At 42.6% G+C, this 13104-nt stretch overlaps 1 protein-coding gene across 7 annotated transcripts in view; it reads left to right on the top strand.

Moving 5' to 3' along the window:
- Positions 1-13104, top strand: part of MYO6 (myosin VI) — an 892076-nt gene that overhangs the window by 640894 nt on the left and 238078 nt on the right. For all 7 annotated transcript variants that reach the window (XM_069235652.1, XM_069235651.1, XM_069235650.1 and 4 more), the window contains exon 24: positions 8402-8492. In XM_069235652.1, the coding sequence (XP_069091753.1) occupies positions 8402-8492 (91 nt within the window). The remainder of the gene's footprint in view (positions 1-8401; positions 8493-13104) is intronic.

Raw genomic sequence — 13104 nt, 5'->3', positions numbered from 1 at the left:
CTCAGAATATCGAAGTCCTTCATCACCATTTTTTCAAATGGAAGAATCTCAGTTGGCACAGCATAGTGTGTGCCTGGGGCTTAAAAGTAGAGGGAGGTCTCAATCCTGTGGCGTCATAGGTAAGTGATGGACCTTGTCCCAGAACTCACAAAGCATAGTGGATCATAATAACTTTGATTTCCATTCCACCCAGGGAGCAATTGACCAAACTGTATAGATGGTAAAAATCAGATTGTACATCTCTCATCTTTGAGTATAATATCACAGAACATAGCTGGGCTGAAAACCAAATTAGCTGATCCAACCTGGGGCTCTTTTATTGAAAATTACGAGATCTCTATATTCCAAGAGACGTGGTGTGTGGTTACTCAGTCTATTACTATTCTGCTGTCCCTTGCTGAGGGTTCTTATCATCTGGGTTAAGAACTCTTAAAACTTCCAGTTTTTTCCTTGATTTAGTTGGATTTTCCCAGCCCAAACCTGTTCATAGGGGTTGATGCCATGCCCCTCACATTTTGCCCATCAAGAAGAGTGTCTTGTCAGGCTGACAGGCTATCTTTATTTTCAGGCCAGGCAGCCAGGAGCTAGACATGCACTATTGCGCAGACTCCTGGGTGCATGAGCTGAACTTTGCTGGGCTGGGAATGTCACAGCCTTCTGTGAGCGTACCTTTTGCAGCTCAGCAAAGGTCCTCAAGTCCTCCTTGATGACGAGGAGTAGCGTCACTCATTGCCTCTGACCAGGGTTCTTCAGCTTTAAGCCCTGAAACACCCAGGGCCGAGTGTCAATCAGTGTCACATTGTTACAGGGTTGGGTGGGGTCAACAGTCTCATTGACCCCATCCCACTCTGTGATGAAGTTGGGACTGCTGCCTTCCCTCATTGGCTGACCTATGGTTACCTAGTGAGAGAAGGCTGCAGTCCCAAACCTTCTGAAAACTCTGAGGCTTGGGGCAGTTTCCTTCCCTCATGGGCTGACTTAAGGTCAACCAGTGAGGGAAGACATCACTGCCAGCCCTCCTGGGACCTTCGAGACAGAGCTGCAGGTAAGTGATGTTATTTTTTTTAATTGTTTGGTGTGTCCATGCATGTTTGAATATTTGGTAGTGAGTGTTGTGAATGGAAGGGTGTTTTTGCACGTGTGTGTGAATGAATGCTAAATCCTAAAATTACCATCCAACACTGATCTTTCCTCAAGTACAATTAATAATTGTGTATAGTTGGTTAATGTTTATACCAGGCCTACTGATGTGAATAAAACATCTCCAACACTGAAACCTTTAGATGACCTATTGGATGATTTACCGCATAATGCCTATGTAATAGTAGCCGGTGATCTAAATGTGTTATTTAAGTCTGTGATCAACTGTGATGTGAATGTAGCTGAAGAGGACACCATATCGCACATACCAAAGCTAGGTATTCCCAAAGCTAAGAGAAGTTCGTATCAAGCTAATCATTTAATGGGAATAAGACTAAGACAAGGATTGTGAGCCTGCAATGGTAGGTCCCCATCAAATTAGGAAGAGCCCATACTTTCAAGTGGCTAAACTATGTCAGCAGGATTGATCACATTATACCAACTCTGAATATGTGGCAATTTATGAAGGATATGATAGTCTTAGAAAGGGATGATGCTGATCATAACACTTGTAAACTGGACCTGGCAGGCCCCCATAGGACCAGGATCTGAGATCTTCAAACCTAGTCTCTTGAGGGACTTGACTGTAACCAACAGTAATAAACCCCTAAAATGCGAGTAAGTCAAAGCCCATCCTGACATTCTGAGGCAGGTCTACTCAAGAGTAGTTGACATGTTGGGTAAAATGAAGGATATGTTAGATCAAGATGGACTAAGTGACCAATTTCAGAAGGCACCCAAGAAAGTGATAAAAGCCATGACAACAATGCACCCTTGGTATTACACAAAGTGTAAAGAAGCCAAATCCTCCCTTCTAAAAACTATAAAATCACAAGATTTTGGTGCCATCCTATGGGCTACGAACCACTATAAGAAGATGATATGAGTAGGGAAACTGGTATTTGGTTAGGTCTGGTTTTGGCAGCAAAAATAGGTGACACAGAGGCCTTTTGGGGAATCATTGCACATGGTGCTTGGTTCTTGGCATCTACAGTAGCTTGTAGTGTCCATCCACAACGTTGGGTTGAGCATTTTAGTAATCTCTACTCTTATCCTGAAGGAGTAGAGGTGGGTGGAGGTACTGTTAATGTAAATGGGGAACTACCCTAGGCAGTTCTCTAGAAGATACTCTCAAAGTTATAAAGTTAATAATCCCCCCAAAATCTCCTGGTTCAGATAGCATTGCGGCACATTTATATGCATCAGAACCTGACATCTGGGTCCCATATACTAATACCCGTTCCATGGCAATTATGCAGGAGGGTAAAATACCAGAATCATGGAAGCCCACTGAGATTATTCCAAGTCCCTAAAAAGGTTGGAAAGATGACCCAGCAAACTTTAGACTCATTGATATTATTGACTGGTTTCAAAAGATGTTTTGCCGCCAGATTCTAGTGAGACTGACGGAATAGTCCTTAAATAACTGCATCCTTTCAGATCTGCACCCGGGGTTTATTAAGGTTTTGTGCGATCTATTAGAAAATGGTTTCATTAGGAAAAGGGCAGCATTCGATCTGGTGCCCCGGAAAAAGTTGGGCTGTCTTAGACTGCATGGGAGTGCCTGAAAATATTCTTGACGCCTTGATTATTCTGCACGCTGGTAATCTTGCAGATACGGGAAGAATGAGGAGCAAACTGTCTTTTTAAATCGAAAGGGGAGTGACGCAGGGCTGTATCCTGGCCCCCACCCTTTTCTCTTTATTAATTAATAATTTGGTGCAGGTACTTGACTTTCCAAACAATGATGCATCAAAGCTGGGTTCAGTCAAGATACCTACTCTCCTGTTCGTCGATAACATGTTACTTGTATCCAAAACTCCTACAGGGCTCCCGGCTATTCTTAATTTTTTCTTGTCATTGTGTTCTGACCACGGCTTGGAACTCAAAATAAGAAACACTAAATTCATGGCCCTAAACTCATACAAGTCAACCCAGGCAAATATTACTGTAAGGAATGTGCAGCTTGATCACGTATACAATTTTGCATATTTGGGGGTTACCTTGTCACACAACTTTAGCTGGAAGCATGAAGTAAGTAAGTAAAAGTGCATGCAAACTGACCCAAGAGACAGGAGGGATCCTTAAAATAGCAAAAAAAAAAAACGAAATTCATAAATTGGTTACCTGCTCTAGAGGTTTACAAGGCCAAAGCTAAATATTCAGCACTCTATGGAGCCAAACTTTGGGGTCATGTGGACACAAAGGAGCTTACATATGTAGAAAATACTTTTTTAAGGATTTTGACTAACTGTCAGAGTCACCAGATCCTCGGGGTCTGTGCACGTTCCCAACACTTCCACCAAAAGACAGCTCCAATACTCTGATTAGATTCATCACAGAGTCTAAGGGAGTACAAGCGGGGAAAAGGGGATTAGGAAGGGAACAGCTGGGAAGGAGACCTGTAGGAAACAAGAGGTTAAAACTAAACATCAAAATTACATCTCATGAAATCAATACCATGCTACAACTCTAAGCTTTGTCATTTCTGAAAACATGAATAACCCTAGAATAGTTCTAGAACTAACTAGGATTTTAGATGACCGAATACCTGGGAAGGAAACAAGAAAAGGTTAAATAGAACTTTCAGATTCTAGTACTTTCTTTAGCATGCGAATCATGAAAAAACACTTCTAAACAATTATATGAATCTCCAATTTAAGAATACATATCAGGAACACACAACATTAGAACTCTGATCTTGTTGTGTTCTTCTAAAAAACATGGGAAAAATAAATTGCGCACATTGCAGGTTTTTATATGTATACTAAAACACCACAAAGGATTGTGCACCATGAAATCACACAATGTAGATTCAAGGAGTAAATCACGCAACTTGTTAACTCGAAATGCTACCAAGGAAATGTCTTAGAATGGTAGCGCACAGTAATTGACATTATTTATACACAAGAAAAGAATTGCGCGTCTTGCCGATTCGAACACCACCGTGACACTGCCAGGAAATGGCAGCGCGCAATGAATATCATGAATTAACTACAAGGAAGGAATCGCTCGTGTTGCTGATTCGAATGCCACCATGAAACTGCCAAGAAATGGTGGCGCACAATGAATAACATGAAAAGCGTTCAAGGAAAGAATCGCTCGTCTTACCGATTCGAATTGCACCATTAAAATGCCTTGGAAATGGTAGCGTACAATGAATACCAAGAATTTAACACAAGGGCAGTTTATGCCTGCATGCTGCCAATTCCCTGAATCAGTTTTCAATTTCTTGTTATTTTGTTCAGCGTATAGCGCACGCTGAAAAAGGCAGAGTAATGCCAGTGTGTGATCTTGTGGGGGTAAGGAGATAGAAGACGGCATTATGAATCTTGCAATCTGATATGAGGGAGGTGAGGTGATCGCAGTCAGTGTGGCCAGATTTCTACAATCTGCATGTTTAATTAGTAAAAAAAATGTTTGGCAACTGCCTTCTTGTAAAGAGATTGTGTTTATCTTTTAACTTTGAATCCTACGTAATGGGTCTGTGGAACCAGGCCATCGAACATTTGTACTGCTGTAATGGAGATTGAGTCTAGGCCACACAATATAATACTTTGCTGAGTTTGTGGTTTTATGCATCCCATTGTTATTTGCATAACAGCTATTGTCTTATCTATAATATGACTGATATTGCACCAAAATTTACTTTGATAATCTAGTGTAATGCTATCTCTATTTAACCACAGACTCATCTTGACCACTGACTCAATTTTTTGCTTAGCTTCGCTTCAGGTGCCTGCCGTCACATCGGTGGTGCATGGCTTTTTTTGCACCAAGCTTGTTTTCCACATAGAATGTGTTTGCGCTTCTTCCCACCACCACAGGGTTGCACTGTCCAGAACATAACATGGGAGATGTGGACAGTAGACATAAGACAGTCTCAGCTTGGGAATGTTTTCAATGTTTTCATTACGAAAAGTACTGCTCCTCTGTCTCTGGAATGCGCATCAGGGCAGGACCCATTCCTTTGCGTGTTTTTGATGAGGACCGAGTACAGCCAGTGCTTGAATTTCATAACCTACTCGAAGGGAGGTTGCCAAAACCTTCCTCTTGGGTTTTTTAAGGTATATAAGGTGGGGAAGCTTGGCACTGAGGCAGAAGGAATTCAATTTGGGGGTGGACGCACTGCCCAAAACAAATCCCTTGGGGAAGGTTCTCCTGTCTTAGCTGTCGAGGGTTCCTCAGCTTGACGTTAGCAAAGATGATGTTGGATTCGATCCCTATGGTGATGCATTTTTATTCCTAATTATCTAGCTTGGCTGTGCACATACATATATGAATATATATGTTCATATATTCACTGCATATATTCATTGTTGATGTATTACACTTTTTATGCCTGTCGTTGTTTAACTGCTGTGAGTATTTTGGCATTTAACCGTGTTTTACTGCATTCAAGTTAAATGCTGATGTTCATATTCTTGTGTGCTTTTATTTGATATCTGGGAAGTGCCTTAATAAATTCATTATTCGAACTAGGAGGGCTGCATTTCTTGGCATCGTTTTCCTCTTAGTTTGAAGCAAAGCAGAATATCTATGTGTTAGATTTAGAATCTCATTTTAGTCCCTTTTAGGAATTTTAGAACAAATCTTTTTAACTTGTATATAGACGGAAACTACTGTAACTGAAATGAGATGTGTCACGTTATGTGCTTTATTCTGTGCATTTTATGGATTCTTAATCCAAAATAAACTGTGATGATATTTACATGTTTAATTTGTGTTATTTACATTTCCAGATGCTCACGTTCTTTTTAATTTAAGTTAGGGATTTACATGTAGTAATTTGAAAATGGAAAAGTCTCTTTTTATTAATGTGTTTGTATAGTGTAAATATTTTTAAAACATCATTTATTACTATTTTAACATTATTTTATAATTGCATGCTTAAAATTGCATTGAAAAAACATGTGCTTAAGGGTATATACTTCTAAATACATATTATGCATGTAAAAGATAACTTCCACGGTGTAACAACATGCATTATATCAAGTTAAATTCCTCCTCAGGCAGTTGGACATGCCTTGGGTGCATTGTGGCATGCTTCTTTTGTGAAGCGTGGCTTCCATACAATCACAACAGTGTCCCCAGTTAAAAAAAATTATGCAAAAGCAAAGATAAGCGGTTGAGTTAGAGGTTTGGGAGGTGTTGTATTTACAGGTACCTATGGGAGGTAGAAAGATATTCTGAAAAGAAAACAACATTCCTAAGCCCATTTAAATCAATAACTGCATTGTATTATCTGTGTGCCATCTTGAAGAAATGCAGCTATAGACTTCCAAGTTGAAGAGTGCAAGTGTTCACAGACAACTCTGCCACCATGTGGTAGTGAACAAACAGAGCAGAGTGGAGTCATGGACCTTGTTTCAAAAGGCCCTGTGTCTCTGAACATGGTTGGTGGGCTCTCTGAACGTCAGAGTGGACAAACTGAGCCACAAATGACTAGCGGATCACTAACGGCATCTCCATCTGGAGGTGGTGCAAGGTTTCTTTCAGCAGTGGGGAAAACTTTAGATCTGTTCGCCACCTCCAGGAATGCACAATATTAGCAGTTGTACACATTGGAGTTTCCAAGGGGACTTGGAGAAGCTTTTTGTCTCAAGTGGTGCCCCGTCTCCTGTACACCTTTCTACTAATACCACTTCTGCCCAAAGTTCTCAAAGATGATTAGGAGCGCCCCGGCCCTAGTTATTCTTGTGGCTCCGGATTGGACACTGAGAGTCTAGTATACTGAGCTGTTGAGCATGACCATCGGTCCTCCAGTCAAGCTGCCTCTTTGAGTGGATCTTCTGTCCCAACAACAGGGTAGGGTTCTCCACCCCAACCTGCACACTCTCCTCCTTCATACATGGAGATTGAGTGGCAACAGTTGACAGCTTTTGACCTTCCTCCTAAAGTCTGTTATGATGTTTTGGCAGCCAGGCAGACCTCCACCATATTGGTATATGCCTGCCGTTGGGACAAATTCATGTCATGCTGCGCTTCCCACAACATTGATCCTCTTTCTGCAACTCTCTCTCAGGTTCTATTGTTTTCATTATCCTTGACCCAGCAGGGCTCTGCTCTGGACACAGTTAAGGGTTACCTTTCTGCCACCTCAGCACTGTTGTGGCTGCTGGACCAGCTGTCTCTGTTTAAGTCACACTGTTCCCTAAAAGGCCTGCAACCTATATTTTCCCCTACACCATTCATAATGCCTCAGTGGGACCTCAGTTTGGTTCTCACTTTTCCCATGTGTGCAACCTTTGAGCATCTCCACAGTTGTCCTCTCAGGCATTTGACCCTAAAAACTGCATTCTTAGTGGCTGCGACATTGACCAGAAGTGTCGGTGAGTTACAGATACTTTCAATGCACCCTCCTTACATTGCTTTCTGTCCGGACAAACTGGTCCTCTTGACATGTGCCTCTTGTATTTCTAAGACTGTGACTTCATTCCATGTAGACCAGAATATCACCTTACCTACTTTCTTTGCTCTACTCGACCCCTCCAAACAGGAGAGACTCCACCATCTGGACCCAAAAACAGCATTGACATTCTATCTTGACCTTATAAGAGAGTTCTGGGTGGATGATCAATTCTTCATGGGCTATGTCAGAGGCAAGAAAGGGAGGGTGATGCAGAAGCAGACCATTTGGCGATGGATCATCAACCTTTGCAAACTCAGACCTGAGATGGTATCTTACCACTTCTACTTCCAGTCTGGGATTCTTTCTTTCCCTCCCGCTGGAGTCTTTGAATGAGTGGTGGATGACAGTAACGGCTGCCCAGCTGTTAGCGTTCTGCTCCGAACATTAAAGGATATAAGGGCGGCAGATGAAAAAGGTGAGCTGGATAAAGGAGAAGAGAGAAGATTATCCTAAGGGCAAGTTCATAGAGACCTGGAGCAGAAACACCCATAGCAGAAATATTTGGGGGCAGATGAACCTATGACCATTGGTGATCTGTTGCTGAGAGATGCTATTCTCGCCAATGCTTAGGGCTATAAACACATGAAACAGACAAATATTTAGTATGTTCTTTATTTTGTGTCTTTGGTAGACCTAATTTCCTGTTGCATTGTTAATAATAATGACAACTGAATGTTCTAAGATGCATTATAGTAAAGAAGTTAGGGGAATGAAAAAAAAAAAACGTAGTTCAATATATACCCTATGTACGTCTTACGATATTTCCTAATAATTCCTTGTGTTTTTCTACACATTATACATCATTTATTGTAGGCGTTTTTTATCAGTTATCTTCATTTTATATTTCAGTGAAAAACAAAATCCAGTATCGAACAAGTGCATGTATTAAAATGCAGAAGACTGTTCGCATGTGGCTGTGCAAAAGAAAACACAAACCACGGTAATGTATACAGCCACTTATTATGCTTCTCATTGTAAAGAGGCTACTCCTACTTTTGAATACACTTTTATGGACTGCTATAAATAACATTTAGTTTTTGTTTTTATATGTCTTATTTCATCTTAATGGATTTTGATACCATTTTTATTTTTTTTAATAGTGGAGTCTCCAGCCGAGGCAAATTCCTTACATTTGTATGGATCGTCTTTAGCAATGATATGTGTTCTCCTGATATGGTTAAGAGAATTAGAAGGTTTTAAAAGTTTTTTTTATGAAGGAAATGAGTAAAAGGGGGCATGTTCATGGGTGTGGCAAATGCTGGTAGGTAAGAATTTTCCACCAATTGCCCTTAATGTTTAGCAGTCTTTGCAACAGCAAACATTTGCTGAAGGCCGAGATAGAATTCCTAAAGGAAGAAGAGAAAGTACAAAGGTTGCTGATGGGTGTCTGCCTCAGCCCCGTGTACTTTGGCAATAATATGACCTACCCAGTTATCTTAAAATTTGTAGATCAACTAGATGACATCAAAACCTTTGCACTCCACACTGACCGGAAGCAAGATTTCTATATCGTCTACGTTGTCTATCTCTCTCAGGTTCTATTGTTTTCATTATCCATGACCAAGCAGGGATTTCTATGTTGTGCACATAGGAATAGTAATTGAGACCATTCAGTGACAGTGATCAGCAATATGTAAATGTTATAGTGCATTTTAAAGTGTGTATATGGCAGTGCCTTGGAGAGTCCTTGAACTTGGTCTACACTGAAAGTATAGACCTAACAATTATAGACTGCAATTACAGACAGTATAAGACTACAAAAATATTAAACATAGAAAAATCCATACTTTAAAAAAGAGTAACCAAAACCACCATCAATCAAGTACCTTAAAAATGTGCTTTGAATGAAATTAGTATTGTTACGTAACTCAGTTACTCAATATGTGAAAAGTGGTTTTGGCTTAGAATAGTGACACTCAGCGTATCAGTACGTTTGTAATACGAACTTTCTGTATGAGGTCAAGTGTGCAGATGTAATCTTGAAGTTGAATTTGGAACTTTTAGCCGTTCTTTGAACATCTTCTGTGTTTGCAAGCATGGAACGGTATATATCTTAACTATAGATATGTAACTCGGCTGGAGACCAGAATCAAACCATTTTAGCCATTCTGTTAGTTACTGTGTTCCCATTTCTGATAATCCATTCTAATACAGACTTTGGCTGATGTGCTTTAATGGAGGCATATGATGGTTTGTCTTCTTGTTTTTTGTTTCTTTTTGTATCTATCACCTCCATTTTCACTTTAACCTACAACAGAGACAAATTACTTTGAATGCTTTATTTGTCAATACTATGTGAGTGACAGAAAGCAAGTCTCTTTTGATGAATCTCTTTACACAAGTGTTCTTTGCACAAGTTGCAGTATTGCCTTGCCCTTCATTAGGTCAGTATTAGCTGTGAAAATGCATTTGGAAACATTATTCGGATCTATATCAGTTAGGCTTACTGGGCTGCCCAGCCTCTGCGAGGGTGTGGGATCCACTGACCTCATGGACAGGACTGTCCGACACCCCACCCCACGCTCTGCATCAGCCTTTAAACCTTCCTAGTCTGAATCTCCTCCACCATGGCATGTAGGCAGCAGGTTTGGCCATCACATGCTCAGCTGGCAATCCGTCACGCAAGGCAGGTGGATATTGCAGATAGTCTGCGGGGGTTAGTCCCTCCACTTCAACACTACCCCTATATCCGTGCCATCATCCTATGGTCGTAGTTTGCAGATAGTCCAAAGGGGTTCGTCCCTCTCCTTCAACACTACCCCTACATCCATGCCACCATCCTATGATCGTATGATCCTGAAACTTTCTGGTCCCCTTAAAGGACATGGGCCTCTGCCTTATCCTAGACCTTCGGTGCCTCCATCTCTTCCTTAAGAAGTAGTAGTTCAAGATGCTCACTTTGGCTCAGGTCCTACTTGCCCTGGACCCAGGAGCTTGGATGGAATTTGGACTTGCAGGGTGTTTATTGCCATATCCCTGTACTGCCTGCCCACAGATGTTACTTGTGGATATTGGTAGGCCATAAGAACTTTCAATTTACTGTGCTCCCCTGTGGCCTCACCAGTGCCACTTGGGTGTTCCCCAAGGTGATGGCAGCAGTTGCAGCTCATCGGTGAAGATCAGGGGTTTCAGTCTATCCCTATCTTGACGACTGGCTGTTGAAGGTGAGCTCACCCTTGGCTGCCGTCTCCCACCTGCAGACACCAGCAGGCCTCCTGCATTCCCTGGAGCTCGCTGTAAATGTGCAGAAGTCACATATGAGCTGTTCTGGACACAGTGCAGTTTTGGACTTATCCCCTCAAGTGGTGAGTCCAGGATATTCAGGCTATGATACAGATGTTTCAGCCTCTATCCTGGATTTGGATGAGAATGACTCAGAGGCTGCTAGGCCTCCACCATCCTGTGCATGACATGCCAGATGGCCTATGCAGGTTCTGTAGTAGACCCTTAAGTTCCAGTGGGCGCAGCATCAGGGGAATCTCTCAGACAAGGTCCAGATCTCGGAGGGAACTGCGCAATATCTGCAGTGGTGGTTAACAAGCTGAGATTGGGACAGAGGCAGATCCCTGTCCCTTCCGCAACCAGATCTGAAAGTAGTGAGAGACACATCACTCCTGGGATGAGGTGGCCATCCGGGAGATGTGGCGATCAGAGGCATCTTGTCTCCACATCAACCCGTTGGTGCTCTGTGTGATCCGGCATTTCTTCCTTCTATCAAGGGAACGATGGTGCAAGTGTTAATGAACAACACCAACGTCATGTGGTACTGCAACAAGCAGGGTGGGGTGGGGTCATGGACACATTTTCAGGAGGCTCTGCGCCTCTGGTCATGGCTGGAACATCAGTGCATATACCTGGTGGTTCAACATCTGGTGGGGTCTCTGAGTGCCTAAGCAGACAAACTCAGCCATCAGTGCCTGGCCAATCAAGAATGGCATCTCCATCTGGAGGTGGCGCAAGGTCTCTTTCAGCAGTAGGGAGAAGCTTGGTTAGATCTATTTGCCTCTGCAGTGAACGTGCAATGTCAGCAGTTTTGTGATTTGGCATTTTAAAGACGACAACTGCTCTGACATGCTTTATGTCTCGAGTGGAAGTCAGGCCTCTTGTACGCCTTTCCGCCCATTCCTCTTCTACCCAGAGTTCGCAAGAAGATGAAGAAAGACCATGTCCAAGGAATCCTTGTGGCTCCAGACTGGGCCCGGAGAGTCTGGCATCCCGAGCTGCTGAGCATGTCCATCGATTGTCTGATCAGAGTGCCCCTTAGGGAGGCTCTTCTGTCACAGCATCAGGGGTGGGTACTGCACATGAACCGCTACACTCTCCTCCTCCTTGCGTGGAGATTGAGTGGTGACAGTTGATAGCTTTTGAACTTCCTCCTGAAGTCTGTAACATAATCTTGCCAGGCATCCCTTCACCAAAACGGTATATGCCGGTCATCAGAAGAAATTTGTGGCATGGTGCACAGAGAAGCCTGTTGACCCCCCTTTCTACCCCTCTCTCTGAGGTCCTGTTGTTTATCCATTCCCTGGCCCAGCAGGGGTCTCCGATAGGCACTCATAAAGGTAATTTGTTTGCTATTTCTGCTTTTTTTTTTAAGGTTGCCTGATCAACCTTATTTTTAAAGTCCCCTATTGTACATAGGTTCCTCAAAGGTCTTAAACCTTTTTTTTCCCTCCTTCCCCATTCATTGTGCCCCAATGGGGTCTCAAATTGGTTTTGACATTTCTGCCCTCCTTTTGAGCTTCTTCACAATTGCCCTCTCAGGCTTCTCACTTTGAAAACAGCCTTCCTTGTGGCCATTACATCCACCCGCAGGGTGAGTGAGTTGAAGGCATTGTCATCTAAACCACCCTACCTTTCTATCTATCCTTACAAAGCGGTACTTCACACTAGGGCCTCCTTTCTGCCAAAAGTTTAGGGTGGATGACCAACTCTTTGTAGGTTATGTGGGTGCGAAGAAAGGTCGGACAGTGCATAAGCGGACCATCTCCAGATGGGTCATACTATGCTTTAAGATCTGCTATGCAGTGGCCAGAAAGCAACCTCCTGAGGCTTTGCTTGCTCATTCTATCTGAGCTAAAGCTGCGACCACTGCGTTAGCATGCAGAGTTCAGGTCCTTGACAGCTGTTAGGCGGGAACGTGGACATCTCTGCACATGTTTATCAAACACTACTGCCTTGGCTACTGGCTGCACTTCACCTGTTCGGTCCTGCAGGGCTTTCTAGTATGAACTTGGTTTGCTGACACACTTCCGGGGATGGTAATGTTTGGGTATCTATTCAAAGATAAGGAATCTTCAACTAGAAGTCTATCACATGAACAAGTTGCTTACCTTTGGTAATGCCTTATCTGGTAGAGACAATATCTAGTTGCAGATTCCTTAACAACCCACCCATCCTCCCTGCTCTGGGAACTGATTTCTAGGGGCAGGACTCCCCTTTCACCCCTTTTAGAGCCTTAGTTTTTTTAATACTTCTGTTGTGAGTGTCCTTATGACTCTGTGCTTCTGGCTTAGAATGTCAGGAAAAGAAACTGACAGTGTGCCGTGTTG

Source organism: Pleurodeles waltl, chromosome 5 (genome assembly GCF_031143425.1).
Source record: "Pleurodeles waltl isolate 20211129_DDA chromosome 5, aPleWal1.hap1.20221129, whole genome shotgun sequence".
Classification (NCBI taxonomy): Eukaryota; Metazoa; Chordata; class Amphibia; order Caudata; family Salamandridae; genus Pleurodeles; species Pleurodeles waltl.
This window is presented reverse-complemented; position numbering and strand designations above follow the sequence as displayed.